This window comes from Melospiza georgiana, chromosome 23 (genome assembly GCF_028018845.1).
Source record: "Melospiza georgiana isolate bMelGeo1 chromosome 23, bMelGeo1.pri, whole genome shotgun sequence".
Lineage (NCBI taxonomy): Eukaryota > Metazoa > Chordata > Aves > Passeriformes > Passerellidae > Melospiza > Melospiza georgiana.
Window position 1 is genome coordinate 5,134,688 of NC_080452.1, and position 18,142 is coordinate 5,152,829.

The 18,142-nt window shown below is 48.9% G+C and overlaps 1 protein-coding gene across 1 annotated transcript in view; it reads right to left on the reverse strand.

Annotated features, from left to right (window-relative positions):
• LGR6 (leucine rich repeat containing G protein-coupled receptor 6) overlaps positions 1-18,142 on the reverse strand; it is a 173,013-nt gene that overhangs the window by 50,760 nt on the left and 104,111 nt on the right. Inside the window, exon 5 of the mRNA XM_058039639.1 lies at positions 7,615-7,830. Coding sequence (XP_057895622.1) covers positions 7,615-7,830 — 216 coding nt within the window. The remainder of the gene's footprint in view (positions 1-7,614; positions 7,831-18,142) is intronic.

The following is an 18,142-nucleotide window of genomic DNA, read 5'->3' on the forward strand; positions in this document are numbered from 1 at the left end:
GGTGTGAGTGGACACCTTGTCTGAGCTCAGACATGCTGCCCAGCTGACTGCTATCATTGCAGCCAGGCAAGGAGACAGCAGAGAAAAGCAATCACCTGCTGTGTTTATATTTGGCTCAAGAGTGCTTTGTTTGGAGGCAGAGTAATGAAAATCATCCGAAGGAAGTTCTTTGTTGGTGAGAAAATTATGAACAACCAAAAAAGGGAGTTATAAAAAAATTTGCTGTCCAAGTTGAACTCTAGAGTTACCCAACCACATGGCAATAATAGAAACAAGAGAGCTGGAAAGGTAAACAGTTGAAAAGACGTTCCTGCCTTCCATCCTGCCTCATTTTTTGTCCCCTGGTAAACAAATTTTAACAAGTGGAATTGCAACATCTCCAGTGCTTGTCAATTTGAGCTCAGCCCACACAACGTTATATTCTGCCCTGTAAATTACAGCTCAGCTGGTTTGATAGCAGCTCAAGGTGCTTGATTCTGGGCTATAAACAACCCCTGTGATGCAAAAACATGGGAAGTCTTTAAGCTTTTGCTGTAACCCATCCGTCACCCTGGTAAGGGCAATGGGCTTTAGGAGCTGGGTCTCTTCCTTTGCAGGTCAGTGCCATGGGGTGAGGATGGGTTTGGGCAAATACCCATGGAAAGCTGTGCCCAGGATGAGGACAGTCACTGCTGTTTTGTGGGCTGGCTGTTCTCAGCCATGCACCTTCATCAGAAACAGGAACAGCCATGGCCACACTGAGCCCTGGCAGGGTGGGAGCTCCTGCAGCAGCACAAGGGCTCCCACCTGCCATGGGATGAGTGAGCTCCTTGGTGAGCCCTTGCTGAAACCAACATCAGTGACAGCGGCTGCAGAATCCCACACGGGCTGGGGACAGAGGCTGCAGCCTGGCTGGTGCCTCAGGTGGTGAGAATTTAGAAAAAAAGCAGGAAAAAATCAAACCCTACAGGATTAATTCTGACCTGCAATAAGAAACACGCAACAGACTCTAGAAAGAAGATTTTCTCTCCTTGCCAACAATTTCTTATCAGAAATTGGGAATAAATGGGATTTCCTCCATCATTCATGCAGCACCCTTAGTGAAATTTGTTCAGTTTTCATCTGATTTCCTTTTCCATTTAGTTTTTCAGTGAATTCAAAGGTCCTGGATAACAGTTTGAGAGACAACCCAACACAGGCAGCCCCTTCAACTCTGGCAATGCCACCTCCAAGGGAACTGCACATTTGTCTTACACAGAAAGGAAATAAGCTGAACTAGTGCCTAAATACCGCTTTAATGAAGGTGTTTGTCTCTATGGGCAAGGAAAGGGAAATTTTATCAACATCTGCATTGAACAATGCTGAAAGCAGATCTGGCAGGACAAACGTGGTGCTGATACCCACACTGGTAACTGGATGTCAGTGAACTGAAATGGGTGCAGAGAAGAGCAACAAAAACGATCCAAGGGCTGGAAAAAAATAGGATGAAGACTTAGAGAACTCAATCTGTTTAGCTTATTAAATAAGATCAAGGGGATGAGTGCAGTGTAATGTATAGGATTCTTCCTGGTTAAAAACTGGGTACTAAAATGGTTCTGTGATTTAACAGAGAAAAGAATAATAAGAACAAATGTCTGAAGTCAAAGCCAAAGAAAATTTAAATGGGAAATATGAGTGGGTTTTTTTTTTAACACTAAGGATGATTAACCACTGGAACAGACTACAAAGAGAAGTGGTGGATTTGCCATTGCTTTCATTTTTAATGACTTCATTTTTTTCTTTTAAAAAAGGACAAATGCAAACATTTTCCATCAATTATTTGCATTAGATGATTTGAACCAAGCTCAAATCTGACATCATATGAATTCTCCCCTGACGAGCCACAGCCATGATGACCTTCCATCTTTATTGTGGCAAAATTGTCCTTTTCCTCAACTTGGCCATGGATAAGTAGAGAAATCTAAATCATGAATGGTGCAAATTCCATGGATTGTTTCCATTACTGGAGGACCAGCATGAGGCTTGTCTGGTGAAGAATAAAGCTCGATCAGAAATGACATTCTCAGGGTGCACTGGAGCACGATTTGCTTCTTCCTCAAGTGCTGGAGAAGGAAATCCACTTTTGCCAAGACAGCAAGCTTGGTCCTCTGAGAGAAAAGGCACTTTTGCCAATAAAAAGGCTCATGAATGGGACCCAGATGTCCCAGGCAATATTGTTCTTAGTGATAATGAAGTGCACATGCCTGGCACTCCCTGCCAGCACCAAAGTTCCCAACAACTTCTCAGAGAGACACTGGTAACCCCCTTGCACAGGTGAGGGCAGGGATTCATGGGCTCATGCTGCACCAGGCTGGGCTTTGGGTGCTGGGAGGCCCCAGATGGCACTGGAATGACTGATCAGCTTCCCTGGGAAGCTGGGGTGTGTTGATGGCTCCTCCTGGGCTAGGAAGACACTGAAGTGCAGTGATCCCTTCTGAAAGTCTCAGCCAGAGTTCCACCAGAACAAGGACAGAATGAGAGTGGGAACCCAGGAGTCTTGCCAACAAGTTTTCTCTTCTAGTCACTAAACCATTCTGTTAGAGAGAGAGCTGCATCGTGTCCTTTAATGACAAAAACTGTGAGAAAGAGGAATTCTACTAAAGACACTTCATTTACTGTCTTCACACTTTCAGCTGGAAGGTGCTGCTGAGTGACCTTGACAATAAATTATCAGCTGATATTCAGGTTGTGTGAATGCCCAGTGCAACAGAGGGGAGAACCAGTCCTCTATGAGCACACACACTGTCAGGCTTTTATACATCTCCAGGGGAGAGGTATTGGTGCTTAGTAGATATGAAAAAAAGCAAATGAAGTGACAGGGATAGCTAGAAGAGGGAAAATGGGTACAGAACAGCATTGTACCATGATATAAACCAGAATTAATTTTTGGCTTTGATGCAGTGTACAGAGTTGGTCTCTTCACCTGAAGGTGTGAAGGAAAAAATAAGTGTAATATGAGAACGGACTTCTGATTTTACACAGACAGGTAGCAACAGGACAAGGGAAAAAGAAGGTAGATTTTTTTTTAACTGAGAGAGAGTAGATTTAGGTGAGATGTTGCGAAGAGATTCTTCCCTGTGAGGGTGGGCAGGCTCTGGCAGAGGTGCCCAGAGCAGCTGTGGCTGCCCCTGGATCCCTGGCAGTGCCCAAGGCCAGGCTGGACAGGGCTGGGAGCAATCTGGGACAGTGGAAGGTGTCCCTGACATGGCAGGGGATGGAACAGGATGAGCTTTGAGGTCCTTTCCAACCCAAACCACCCTGAGATTCCATATTGCAAACCAGGTAAGAGGATGGGGACTGGAAGAGCTGAGCTGAGGGAAGGGTGCAGTAGACATGACAAATCCAGCAGTGGCACAGAGGAGATGGACACACAGCACAAGAATTAGAGGGTGTTAAACAAAACTAACTGGTAAGGGCATGAGAACAACTTTTCCCAGAGTCCTTTTTTGACCAGGTAGGCAAGGGTGAGGGCCAGGTCAGAGGAGTGGAGCTTCTCTTTTGCTCCCATTGTGGGGCCAAAATGATTCCTGGAGGCTTCCAGGGGCCAAGGCTCCCTGTGGACCCAAACAAGGAAGGATTTGGGTTTTGACCTCTTTTGCTCTAACTTAAGGGGTTCTCTGCTATGTGATGAAAGTAAAACTACTTGAAGATTTTCTCTATCCAGGTCCCTCATTACAGGGCAAACTTCTCTACTTCTTGGCCTGTTTTGGAAAGTTCACTCTGGCTCTGTGTCCCACACACATCCCAGCACCTCTGCTGAGAGCTCCTTTGGTGACAGCAGGGAAGAAGGGAACTGCAGCCCACTGCAGAGATGTGGCAGCAAGGACACATCTGCAGCATGGGGGATTCCCTGGCAATGTAAGATTTTACTTGAGAACCCCTCTGAAGAGTGGCACTGCAAAAGGTGCTGTGATTCTTGGCTTGAGACTTCTTGCTGAATTCAGCTGACAGAGGAAATGAGGGACACTACTGAGAGCTGCTGTCAGACACTTCATTGGACTGTCAGCACAGCAGCATGGGGGTTTCAGATGCTGACTGCTGAATGAAAAATCTCTTATGCTCAAGAAAGAAGATGATTTTTATAAAGCAACCTTTACTTCATGCAAACCATCAGCTGAAAAGTATTCAGGATTATTTCTGTGTGCAGCTTCTAAGATACATTTGGCCCTGAATAGATCAGACTGGAAGGTAACCACCAATTCCCATGAAGTATCCTGATCAAATATCCACCTCTCTTCTGCCATCAAAGCACAGTGCCAGCACCCCAGCTCATGGAGCCTTTGTTATTAAAGCTGGGAAAGGATGGTGCCAGTTACAGAGAGTCATGGATTTCATGATGAGTGATGAACATGGGGCTCTGCTCCCTGAACAGCCTGCAGCCCTAGCTCGAAGCCTGCAGCAGCAATAGATGGGAATAAGATCAGGGAATTCCTCAGCAAAGGTGTCATTTATTACAGACACCAAACCTTTAAAGTATTCCAGATTGAGGCTCTGATGTCAGTGCTTGTGGCAGTGCAGGATGGTGAAATGGTTCTGCCCAGGGCACAAGGGGTGTGGAGGAGGAACAGCACACCTGGGAGCCTCCTGCACTCAGCCATGGTCAGCTGTGGTCAGCCATGGTCAGCTGTGGTCAGCCGTGGTCAGTCGTGGTCAGTAATGCTCAGCCATGGTCAGCCATGGCAGCTGTCATCAGTCATGGTCAGCCATGGTCAGTCGTGGTCAGTTATGGTCAGCTGTGGTCAGCTGTCATCAGCCATGGTCAGTCATGGTCAGCTGTGGTCAGTCATGGATCAGTCATGGATCAGTCATGGTCAGCCATGGGTCAGTCATGGTCAGCCATGGTCAGCCGTGGCCAGCTGTGGTCAGTCATGGTCAGCTGTGGTCAGCTGTGGTCAGTCATGGATCAGTCATGGTCAGCCATGGGTCAGTCGTGGTCAGTCATGGTCAGCTGTCATCAGTCATGGCCAGCCATGGTCAGCCATGGTCAGTCATGGTCAGCTGTGGTCAGTCATGGTCAGCCATGGGTCAGTCGTGGTCAGTCATGGTCAGCTGTCATCAGTCATGGCCAGCCATGGTCAGCCATGGTCAGTCATGGTCAGCTGTGGTCAGTCATGGTCAGCCATGGATCAGTCATGATCAGCCATGGTCAGTCATGGTCAGCCATGGTCAGTCATGGTCAGCCATGGATCAGCCATGGATCAGTCATGGTCAGCCATGGTCAGCCGTGGTCAGCCATGGTCAGTCATGGGTCAGTCATGGTCAGCTGTGGTCTGCAATGGTCAGCCATGGTCAGCTGTGATAATCCATGCTCAGCCATGTCCCGCTGTGTCCCTGAGTCCTGACCAGGCTGCACATGAGGGTTTCCCCTGTGCCCAGCCCCTCTGCCCTTGCCTTTCTCCCCAGGGGCTCATTCTAAGCCTGCAGCTGGGAGTTCTGTGTCTGTAGCAGCGGGCAGGTCCTCCATGTACCTGCAAACCCAGACTTTTGCAGAGGAAGGCCACAGACCAGCTGCACCCTGGTGGGGAATGCCTTCTCTCCAGCTTGGCTGCGTTTTGGGAACATTGGCTTGTCAGCTCGGTGGGTGAGTCTGGAGCAGGGACATGTCCCTGCTTGGGACACAGGAGGGACACTGGGTGACTTTCCACTGGTGATGTGTTGACAAGGGCTTGCATGGAAGCAGGGGAGAGATTGATGGGGCCAGTTCTGCCAAACACTTGTGATCCCACAAAAATGCAGCATCGTGTCCCGCAGAGCCTGGCAGGATCACACATGTGTTCCCTTCCAATTGTGTGTGGTGGGACATTATTCCCTCCCTTGTGACCTAATGGTCAATGACTTTTATTTCTCAAGCCTGCCTGGTTAATTAAGGAGTTGCTTCTTGCCCACAGTATGGGATGAGCCGGAATGAAAGCAGCATGCTTTGGAGGCTGAAATGAAACCCCAAATGTCAGCTCACCCGCTGAGTGAGCTATTAAAGCCGACTGAAGTGGTTGCATTATGGTGGCCAGGGGTTGCCTTAGAGAATGAGCACTATTGTGGGTGAAAACTACTTTTTTGATTTTTCTCAAGTTGCTTTTTGCTTTTCTCCTAAATAAGCCTTTATGCTTTGTCTAAACAGATGAATTTGATGCTTAATAAAACTCTGAACTGTGCTTTGTCCAAGCACTTTCCATGCTGGATGGTCTCAGTAAACACTTTAAATTTTGAAAGGGAAATAATTGCTAAACTTTCACTAAGGCACTACATGCTGAGGTTACTTAACACCCTGCTATCAGTACAAATTACCAAACTAGAGGTGGCATTTCATGTGGATAGAGGAGCGCTAAAGCATTTGGCAATCACCCTCCAACTTGCTAATCAACACCAAAGAAGTAACAACCATCCAATTTGCACATGTGAAGTTCCTCTTAAAGGGAAGATAATCTGTTGATAGAAAGGATGCCCCTCCAGAGCAGCTGCCAGAGGGATCAGCTCCCTTCTGCCGGAGGTTGTGCCTGGTTTGGTGTCTCACTGCCCATGGAGGGAGCGTTTCCATCCCGGAGCAGCGCTGCTCTCTCTCCCCAGGAATCATTTCCATCCCATAGCAGCGCTGCTCTCTCTCCCCAGGAATCATTTCTATCCCATAGCAGCGCTGCTCTCCCCAGGAGCGTTTCCACCCTGGAGCAGCTCTGCTCTCCCTCCCCAGGAGCGTTTCCATCCTGGAGCAGCGCTGCTCTCCCCAGGAATCATTTCCATCCCATAGCAGCGCTGCTCTCTCTCCCCAGGAATCATTTCCATCCCATAGCAGCGCTGCTCTCTCTCCCCAGGAATCATTTCCATCCCGGAGCAGCGCTGCTCTCTCTCCCCAGGAATCATTTCCATCCCATAGCAGCGCTGCTCTCTCTCCCCAGGAGCGTTTCCATCCCGGAGCAGCGCTGCTCTCTCTCCCCAGGAGCGTTTCCATCCCGGAGCAGCGCTGCTCTCTCTCCCCAGGGAATTTTTCCATCCCTGGAGCAGCGCTGCTGTCCCCAGCGCTCCCAATTCTGGCCAGGAGATTCTAACAACAAGAACTGGACAGCAACCACCGCAGAACATCTGACCTGCAGATGTACCACACTCATGCAAATAAGCAGGCACTGGCTTGGACAAGGTGTTGACGTTAGACCTTTGGTTTAAAATCGTATTTGGTAATAAAAGGGGGTGGGGGAGGAAAGGGAGTGAGCTGGTATGTTTTCCAAGGAATTAAAATATTACTTTTTTGACCTGACTGCAGATTGTTGCAATTTAATTATTTTTTTCATGTTGCTAGAAATTCCTGTAGTTTTAACACAGAGATTGGAGGGACAAAAAGAAACGAGGTTTTTGTTGCTTGAGTCTTCAAGGAAAATAATCTGGTTTTTGTTTCCAGTTACTGATTTTTTTTTAATACAAAACATTTGTTGGATTATATCAGGGAGCTTTCTAGCTCTTCACTGAAAAGTGGGGAAAACGTCAAAAATCAAAAGAGGCAAATTTAGCAATTCATATCAAATGAGGGGGAACAAACCCTCTGCCCCTTGGAACCCCTGGGGCAGCACCTTGTCCCAGCCAAGGGAATAAGAACTGGAGGAGGCTTACAGCACCACGAGGCTGCTGAGGTTCTGGAAGGCGAAGTCGGGGATGTGCCAGATCTGGTTGAGGGCCAGGGTCATGGCCTGCAGCGCTGGCAGGTGGTTGAGGGCGCGCACCGGGATCTCCGTCAGCGCGTTGTCGTCCAGCCACAGGTGACGCAGGGACAGCAGCCCCTCAAAGCTCCTGTCGGGCACCACGGAGATGAGGTTTGCATCCAGGCGGCTGCGTGGGAGAGAAACAGGGTGGGGATCAGTGAAAGCCCTTCCTCAGGTGTTGGGCAAAGGGAGAGGGATGGATTGATGGCCAGGGAGATTGGACTGGGCTGTAAATAGGAGATGGATTGGATTGGGCTGTAAATAGGGGATGGATTGATGGCCAGGGAGATTGGACTGGGCTGGAAATAGTGATTAACATGAGAAGGTGTTGTGATTCTCCCACCTGTGCTGGGAGATGTCTGCCTGTGGAAACCCAGAGCACATTGGGAATATTTCTCTGTCTGCTCTAGGGTGTCCTGACCCCCAGGGCAGCACTGACTTTGACCCTCATCCATGGAGAAAGTTTTCTAGACTTCAAGACACACTGGAATCCACAAAAGTGTGAAATAGATTATAGAGAGTAGTGTAGGTGTATCACTTGGTGAGAAACTTAGGGTTTGGGATTTTTCGTGTGTTGTAGATGGAAGCAAGATGGGGGTGTTGTCCTGGGTTTCTTCTTCATGCTTCTTCGTCCTTCTTCTTCATGGGTTTGGCATTTTGTAATTGGGCAGAAAAGTCTGCATTGTGGGCTCTGTGGGATGAGTTATTGGGTTAAAAGGGAAAATAATCTAGGTGTCAATTCTTAATTGGATAGTTTAGTCTTAAAAGACCTTGTAACAAGTGATTGTTGGCCATTTTGTGCCTTCTAATGAAAAGCTGCAGAACTCACAGTAGTGAGACTGTTTTACTGATAAGAAATAATAAACATCTGAGTCTGAACATGAACTATCATCTCAAGTGCCTTCAATCCAGACCCAGAGAAACTGATATCTGCTCACTGCCTAGTGATACCTCAGGTTTGGGCTTTTCTGTTTTTCAGATTCTGTGCTGCTTTAGTGTGTGGGTCTGGGCTTCATATAAAGGGATTGTAAGCTCTCTTCACAGCGCAGGGAGACAAAACAATTCCTTCTCCAGCTGGGGACCAAGCAAAAATGATCCAAATCTCAGGCCCAAGAGAAAAAAACAACATGGAATGAAGAGAGAGAAACAAGAGGGATGGGACTGCGTGGGCCAAAGCTGTAATTGGACAACTAACTGCAATATGCAAATGGAGCAGAACTGTGGGATCCCAACCACCAGGGGTACCTGTGCAGGAGTCAGACCCTGTGTCACAGGGCAGGAGCTGAGCCTGTGCTCTGCTGTCACACCTTTGGGCCTGTCCTCCCCTCCATTTGCCAATTGCTTCTTTTAATCATTGTGGAACGCTTAAACCTGTTGAATTTGAGGTTTAATTTGCTGAGAAATTTTAATTTTGAACATTTGTTTTTGTTTCAAAATAGAATGACAAGCCAAAAAATATTAAGGTTATTATGAAAAAACTTTAAAACTTAGGTTTTGGAATCATCTCTCTAAAGACCTTTTATTGCAATGATGGTAAGCAGGATACAATGTGTTATCTGTAGATTTTGAAACCAAATTATAAGAGGAAAATACTTCGGATTTGGATGAAATACCAGGAACCAATTATACAAAATTTAAATTTCCATCCACAGCCAACAGAGCTTATTTTATTTTTCCAAGCTATCTAAGGCAGGGATCTCTGAATTCAAATTGCAGAGAGAAAGCACTTTGTCTCTTATCAAAGCAAGAGAGAAGGAAGTTAACAGACCTGTCATGGCCCAGCCTTCAAATCAATGATCCTCCAGAAAGGAATGTGGTTAAGAAATTAGTATTCTTGACTATATAAAGTAATATTTTTGATGAAAGTTGAACACCAGACACTGTTACCCCCCAGGTATAGCCCTTTTTCAAAGAGTACCAACATTTCTTAATTTAAGGACACTGCAATAACTGCAGGAAACCAAAGGCCCCATCACGACTGGGAGAGGGGAGAGGCTGGGTGCAAGCCTTGCTTTCTGCAGGGGAGTGTGGATGGTATTTCCTGGGGGAAATTCTCAGATAATCCTGGGAAACAAACCTTCCCTACATCACAGAAAGAAGCATTTCCTGCCCTGGCTGGACAAATCTGGAGATTTGTACCTGGTTAGGAAGTGCAGTCAAACCTTCCTGAGATCTTCAGAAAAATGTCCTTAAAATGCGGAGTACAAGCTCTGGTGCAGCATCACCTTAGACTGGAATGATAACCCAGGGTGGGTTAAACCCTATTCCATTATTCCCATTTTTCCACTTTATTGTATTAACCTCAGAGGATGGTGAGGCCCTGGCACAGGTGCCCAGAGCAGCTGTGGCTGCCCCTGGATCCCAGAGGGCCAACACAAGACAATGGATTTTGATTTTTCCTGTTGAGAGAGTGGGAACTGCAAGTTCTGCCCCAATTTACTTACTGCCCCCACAGCTACAAACAAATCAGATAATAACATCATTCATCTACTTGAGACAACAATTCCGAAGAATAAAGATCAGAAAAGCAAACCCTGCAGCAGCTCAGAGTAAGGCTAAGTATTCTATTTGAAAATTCCACCAAAATGTTTTTGGACAAACAAGAACATTTTGAGCAAAATTAAAACTTCTGCACAAAATGTTAATTTTTGTTATTTTTTTCCATTCCTTCCTCGGCATAAGAATTCTGTTAGGTTTTGGCATCATAAACTGTTAAAATAATAATAATAAAAAAGCAGCACTGCTTATTTTTCCCAGAGATATTCTTTCATCCAAATCCCTATAAGTTTAATGAAAATTGTTTTAAAGTGAATGCTCTGTTTCAAGTTTAATTAATTAAAGAACAGATGATGAAAATACCCATGAGGGTAGTTATAATTTCTCAAACCCAAACTAAGCTTTCAGAAATGTAGATGCTAAAACAGAGCCAGGGGCTGGTACACCAGGCTGGGCTGGGACAGGGACAGGGCAGGGACAGGGATAGGGACAGGGACAGAAACAGGGACAACAGGAGCAGGGACAGGAACAGGGACAGGGATAGGACAGGGACAGGGATAGGATGGGAAGAGGGATAGGACAAGAACAGGGACAGAGACAGGGTTAGGAAAAGGGACAGGAGCAGGGACAGAGACAGGGACAGGGACAGGAGCAGGAGCAGGGACAGGAACAGGGATAGGAAGAGGAACAGGGACAGGGACAGGGACAGGGATAGGACAGGGACAGAGACAGGGACAGGAACAGGGATAGGAAGAGGAACAGGGACAGGGATAGGACAGGGACAGGAACAGGGACAAGGGAGCGAGGTGGAGCCCATGTCCAACTTTCCATCCCACTTTGCTCATGACCTCCTGAGTCTGACCCACAAAGGAGTTTGGCTTGTGATGGTGCCCCAGGACCTGGGGAAACCATGAATGCTGCTGGCTTTACTCTGTGGCTGTTTAGCAACACCCAGGAAAGGCCCTTTTTCCTCTAAGGATGTCCAAGGGTATGAGAAGTGCAGCACGGATCCTTGGTGGAGGCTTTTGAGTGCTTGGATCCATCCAATGAGTTTGTTAACACTCCTGGATGGCCTCTGGCTTCAGCCTCGTGTCCACAGCTCTGTGCCTGCACAGCTCCTGTCAGTGAGAGGTGACCTTTGCAGGGCTCAGATAATCCCAACTCTGCTGCTCCTCAGCTCTGCAGGGCTGCCTGGGCACCTCCTGGCGAGGTGTGATGTGTGGCTGCTGTCTGTAGGAGTGACAGGGGGTAGGACAGTGGGGATGGATGGAGATGAGAGATCTCTGCAGCCAGGGTGGGAACTTGTGGGTTATTGCAAAGGGCCTGGGTGCAGGGCCCTGCTGGGAGCTGCCAGCCACAGCTGGAGCAGGACTGAGAGAAGTAAAGAGAGAGGTAAAGAGAGAGAAGGCAAGAATGTGGTAAAGAGGATGAGAGAGCAAGGAAGGGTAAAAAGAGCAAAGTTCCCATTTCAATACCATAAATCTTCTTCTGTGTTGAATATTCTCATTCTCACTAACCAATCCAGTACAAGATACAAATCCTACAGCATTTCCATACAGCCTATAAGAATCATTACATCACCACACTGTGTTACATTTTAAACCCTAAAAACTCCTCTTTGGGCCCCTTCTGCCAAGCTGCAGGTTCTGCTCTGACCCTTGGGCCTGTCTGCAAGCAGAGGGTGTTGCTCCATCAAAAGGGGATCACCTTCAGCTGGCCACACCATTGTTTTCCAGTTGTTCAGTAACTGAGGTATCTCAAAGCTTGCTTTCATTTCAATCTCACTTATAGTTTCTATATTCTCAAAATCTTTTGCCAGGCATCCATATTTATAAGACTTTCCTGATTCATCTTCCCCAACATCTGTCCATGAGACACTCTCTGGGTTCACCTTCTGGGAAGCTCTAGCCATGTAATTTCTGTCAGTCTGCTCCAGAGTGTGGAGATCAGAGCTCAGATTCCTTAGTGGAGCAAAAGGGAGATTTTCTCATGGTACAATGAGCTGGGCCTGAGAAGTCTCAGAATCAGCAGCCTGCTTGGACCACAGCACAGCAAGATGCACCTATCTGGAGCCAGGTAAGTTAAAATGAGGAACAAAGCAGTGCCAAACAAATGGTGAAGGCATTTCACAAGCAGCATGGTGGGCAGGACTCCTCATTGCCTTTGCAGCCCTGCTGAGGGGACATGGGCTCAGTGACAGCTGCATTCCTGGCACCAAGGGATGGTTAATTGCTCCTCAGGGAGCTGCTGGCTCTTTCTGCAATAGATGTGCATTCTTGCTAATAAAAGCTGTGCATCTGGGGATTGCTAATTGCTATGGCTTTCAGACAGCTCTCTACTCTCTTCTGGAAGCAGAAAAGCTGAAGTTCTTGGCACAGGGTTGTTAGTAATTATATCAATTATACTAAACAAAAACCAACCCAACAGTTCTCTCCTTTCTTCAGTGTGTGACTCTGGCTCTGTAAGTGTTTTGTGTTATGATTTATACCTGAGGTAATTGGGCTGATTAGTGGGTAAATGAGACAGCACAGGCCAGGGCTGGCTCCTCACCTTCCACAGAGATGTTTTAATCTTTGTTTCACCAAATCACTCAGTTGGTTTTCCTTGCAAGCTTTAACCCTTTGCTTGCTTGCAGAGGAAGGCACCTCTGGCAGAGCTGCTGGATGGCTCAGGAGAGGAGCTCATCCCACCCCTGCTCTGAGCAGTGCTATGGGTCTGGAAAGAGCATCACACACAGGGACTCCAGATGTCAGCATGGCCAATGCTTCCAAGTGACTTCACAGGCCCAAGCAAGGCTCTGCTGAGCACTGGCCTGTCTGTTACATGCAGAAGGAGCTGATTTTAAGTGGGACATTCAAGAACAACAGCTTATGAAAACCAACAGCTGCTCAAAGTCTCAGTTTCTGGCTTTAGAGCTGCATCTGCTGCTGAGAGTTACAGGGTGCTTATATGGCTTAAACATGACACTGACTCAGGTCCTCAAAGTGCCTGCAGCCACCTCAGGCCTGGGGACTCAGGGGCAGTGAGAGAGGGAGCTGCCTGCAAGGACATCCACAGCCCACTGCTCTGAGGCAGCTTTTTCCCTGGGCAGATGTCCACATCTCTGCAGAGCCATGGTGAGAGCACCAGGTCAGCTCGACATGTGAGTGTGGCTCATCTTGCCAGCTGCTTCCTTTGCTGCTGCTGCTGGGGAGGCAGAGGAACCTTGTAGGATGAGAAATATAAGTGTTTCCTCCTTGGGCAGGATGTTTTCAGGTCAGCTTCATACTGAGTTCTAACATGCCTTGGAAGAGCCCCTTCATTGCTTGAATGTTGTCTGTGTTTGAGAAATGCTTGTGGAGAAATCAACTGCCTTGTCTGGAGCAGTCCAGAGAGGATGGTGGCATCAGGAACACTTCTAGAAGGAACAGGCAAACAGGGAAGTTCTTTTCTAAGGAGAAAAGGTCAAGAGTGGGAGATTCCTCCTTTCCAGTGACCAGAAGACAAATCAATGCCAGCAGTGCAGCCACTGGGGAGGTCTGGCAGGGGTGGGGTCTGTGCAGTCCTCAGTGCAGTGAATGAATTGTGAGGTTTGTGTTAATCCTGAGCTGATCTTGTGTTTTCTGTGTCACAGACCCAGCAGTTTCTGAGAACTGTCTTTTCCCCAGAAATGCTCCCAGAGTGTTTCATAGGATGTACAAGTGTGTTTCTGAGCTGTTGGTGTCATAACTGGCAGAATAACCAGAACAACCAGGGGATAACCAGAACCAGTCTCTCTGTTCCCTAACAGATGTGGTGCAAATGCCTCACCCTATGACTGGCAGAAGCAAATTTACCCACCTCTTACCATTTCCTTCTGGCTGTGAAGCCTTTACAGGGGGAGCTGCAGCCTGGAAACCAACAGAAATGCTCAATACCATGCTGCCAGGACATGTCCCAGATTTTGCTGCTGTTTTTTCCTTCCTCACACACATCAGAGTCAGTGAGAGCTGTCTGTCTGCATGTCTTAGGCCACTGACTGCCCTGCAGCACAGGCTGGGATGTTCCCCACAGCCCAGTCACCACAGGGGCAAAAAATATTGTGAGCCCATCCTCACAGTATTTTTTGCAACACTTTGAGCTGTTATCTCCCTGATAAAGCTGGAGGAGACTTGCCACTGAAGATAAACAGCACTGAGTGGTGCAGGTGCTCTCTCCAGAGCAGGGAGCTCCTCTGTGGTTCCCTGTGCACAGCAAACCACAGAACACAAAGAAAGTTCATTCTGGAGGGAGATTTGTGCCCATTGAAGGTGTGAGGGCTGAGCCAGCAGCATTGGCTGCCACCCCTGCCACCCCACCCCAGGGACAGCAGAGAGCAGCTCCTGCCTCCCTGGCCCCAGAGCACACACGTGTGTCAGCTGAACAGGGCTGAGCTCACCAGAAATGTCTAATTGGTGCCTCCAGGCAATCGTGTCTCTCTTCCTGTCTGAGTTTATCTTGAAAGGCTCGATTGAGTTACCTCCTCTCCCATAATAGGATCTAAGTTCCTTGTAGTAACATAAGAAGGAGATGATGTCATTGCAGCTCCATTTCTCCGATAACTCACTCATGACTGGGGCCAAGAGCTCAGCTCCTTTCTCAGGCAGAGCTCCCAGCCTGAGTCAGGAGCTGCCTGGGGAGCCCCAGGAGCTGCTGAGGGCATGGCCAGGGAGGGCTCGGCCAGGGAGGGCTCTGGGGCCACCCTGCCCGAGCCCACTCTGTCCCCACTGTTATGAGTAGAACACCTGCCCCATTTTTTTTAAAAGGTTGCAGAGTTAACACGTTGGGCCAGTTGCTGCCAGGGTAGAGTTCTAACTGTTTGTTATTGTAATCACCTGTTGTTGATGGTTAAGAATTCCCTCTTTGTCGAGTGACACCCTGCTGCTTCCTAGAGGATGACACTCAAAAGGTGAAGGGACGTCAAAGTGACATGCAAATGACATCGGATCCAGCATGCAATGGGAGAGACCCCTCACCAAACCTAGCCCAAAACCCCTAAAACAACGAGCCAACACAAAACTGACGAATCAAAGTGATGTCTAGACGTGAGGAACAGAATCCAGTATCTGCCAAGGCCTTTTTACCCCTCACCCTAACTTAAAGATGTCAGCTAGACAGAGGACATCAAATATTAAACCAGACAATCCAGAGATTTTCCAGTGCTTTCATGAGGATGGAGCCCCCAGCTCTGCCCACAGACTGGTGGACAAAACTGCACTCTTCCTCCTCCTCTGAGTCATTCCTGAGAGCAGCAGTGGCATGAGTGTGGACCTGTCGGTTCTTCCCATCCAAGCTGATCACTTTTAATAAAGGTATTGAAAAGGAGAAAAGTCTCCTGCCCGTGCTTTTTTTTGGGGCTAAGAGTGACCTTTAAAGGCCACCTAATCCAATCCCCTGCAATGAGCGGGGACACCTTCAACTACACCAGACTGCTCAGAGCCCCATCCAGCCCTCAATGCTTCCAGGGAAGGGACACTTCTCTGAGCAGCCTCTGGTAGTGTTTCACCATCTTACTGTAAAAAATTTCTTCTTTGTATCTAGTCTGAATCTCCCCTCTTTTGGTTTAAAACCATCACCCCTTGTCCTATTGCTACAGCCCCTACTAAAAAGTCTGTGCCCATCTTGCTCATAGGCCTCCTTTAGGCACAAGAAGGAGCTCTGAGGTTTGCCCAGAGCCTTCTCTTCTCCAGGCTGAGCAGCCCTATCTCCCTCAGCCTCTTTCCAGAACAGGAGGGCTCCAGCCCTCAGCATGGCCTCCTGTGGGACCACTCCAACAGCTCCATTTCCCCCACTGCCACGAGGGAGGGCAGCTCTGGGCTCACCCTGCCTGAACCCACTGTGTCCCCACTGCCACACTGCCAGCTCTGGGGTCACTCTGCCCGAGCACACTCTGTCCTCAATGCCACACTGCCAGCTCTGGGGTCACCCTGCCTGAGCTCACTCTGTCCCCACTGCCACACTGCCAGCTCTGGGGTCACCCTGCCCGAGCCCACTCTGTCCTCAATGCCACACTGCCGGCTCTGGGGTCACCCTGCCCGAGCCCACTCTGTCCCCACTGCCACATTGCCAGCTCTCTCATGCTGCTCCTTGTGCCTGCTCAGCCCTTCTGGGGCCTGGCACACAGAGGCTCCGGGCCCTGAGCCTGCCCAAGGAGTCCAGGGAAGAACAGGGTTCTTCTATCAACTGATAACACCTGGGAGAGGACAAAGGCAGCCAGGGACTGCAGTACTCACCTGGAAAGGGAAAGCTGGGTTAAATTTCTGCCTGCCTATTGTGTCTTTGCTGCCATAATGAATTGTAGATTCAGAGGGGAAATGGAGCTGTTGGAGTGGTCCCAGAGGAGGCCATGCTGAGGGCTGGAGCCCTCCTGTTCTGGAAACAGGCTGAGGGAGCTGGGCCTGCTCAGCCTGGAGAAGAGAGAAGAGAGAAGAGAGAAGAGAGAAGAGAGAAGAGAGAAGAGAGAAGAGAGAAGAGAGAAGAGAGAAGAGAGAAGAGAGGGCTCATCTTCTCTGAGGGGAAACCTCAGAGCTCCTTCTTGTGCCTAAAGGAGGCCTATGAGCAAGATGGGCACAGACTTTTTAGTAGGGGCTGTAGCAATAGGACAAGGGGTGATGGTTTTAAACCAAAAGAGGGGAGATTCAGACTAGATACAAAGAAGAATTTTTTTTACAGTAAGATGGTGAAACACTAACAGAGGCTGCTCAGAGAAGTGTCCCTTCCCTGGAAGCATTGAGGGCTGGATGGGGCTCTGAGCAGCCTGGTGTAGTTGAAGGTGTCCCTGCTCATTGCAGGGGATTGGACTAGATGACCTTTAAAGGTCACTTTCAGCCCCAAAGCACTCTATGATTCTGTGAATGACACATTATTGCCTTGTAGGCCAGCTCCTCCACCTTGCATCCCTGCTGTGCCACAGAAAGGCTCTCAGCCCTCCAGCAAGACTCACAAGTGGTGCCTGGCTCCATTTCCAGCTGGAAACTTGTGAAAACCATCCCAGGCAGTGAATGGAAGTTCAAGACACAAACGTGTTTGCAGTTGGCTGTGGAACAGGACCCGGTGAGAAAGTTTGCAGGGCTCTGTTTGGATTGCAGTGAGTCTTCCCTCCTGACTCAATGGGGCATGTTTCTGTGGGAAGCTCTCCACGAGGGATGCTCAGGAAATGAAATCAGAGCAATACCTAGACTCCACACAAAGTGTCTTTGGTGTAGACAAGAGGGCTTTGTTATCCCCGGTTGCAAACACCTCCAAAACCCCTCAGGTCAGAACGGTGCAAGAAGGATTGCCAAAATCTCTGTGCAGCTACAGAAACTGCTGAAAGCTGGGCAGCTGTGCCAGCTCCCCGACCAGCCTCTCCCTGGGCCCTGGCACTGCCCCCTTGGCCATGGTGCCAGGCCCAGGGGAATGGAGGAGGCTCAGGAGGCAGCTGGAGCCTGAGCAGGGTGGCTCAGAGCCCACCCAGCAGCAGGGCCTGCATTGGAACCATGGTGTTTGTCAGGCACAGGGCAGCTGGGCAAGAGGAGGGAGAGCAGCCCTTGGGACAGAAGGAACAGGACATGCTGAGCTCTGGGGAGAGGGCTCTGAACAGATCTGGGCACAATTGTTGCTGGGTCCAGCCCTGGGCCCTCAGAGAGAAACACACAGGCCTGTTTATGTGGGTCCAGAGGAGCCCACGGAGATGGTCCAAGAACTGGAGCCCCTCTGCCCTGGAGCCAGGATGGGAGAGCTGGGGGTGCTCACCTGGAGGGGAGAAGGCTCCAGGGGACCTCAGAGCCCCTTCCGGGGCCTGAAGGGGCTCCAGGAGAGCTGGAGAAGGACTTGGGACAAGAGATGGCACAACAGGACACAGGGAATGGCTTCCCACTGGCACAGAGCAGGGTTAGATGGAATATTGGGAAGAAATTCTTGGTTGTGAGGGTGGGCAGGCCCTGGCACAGGTTGCCCAGAGCAGC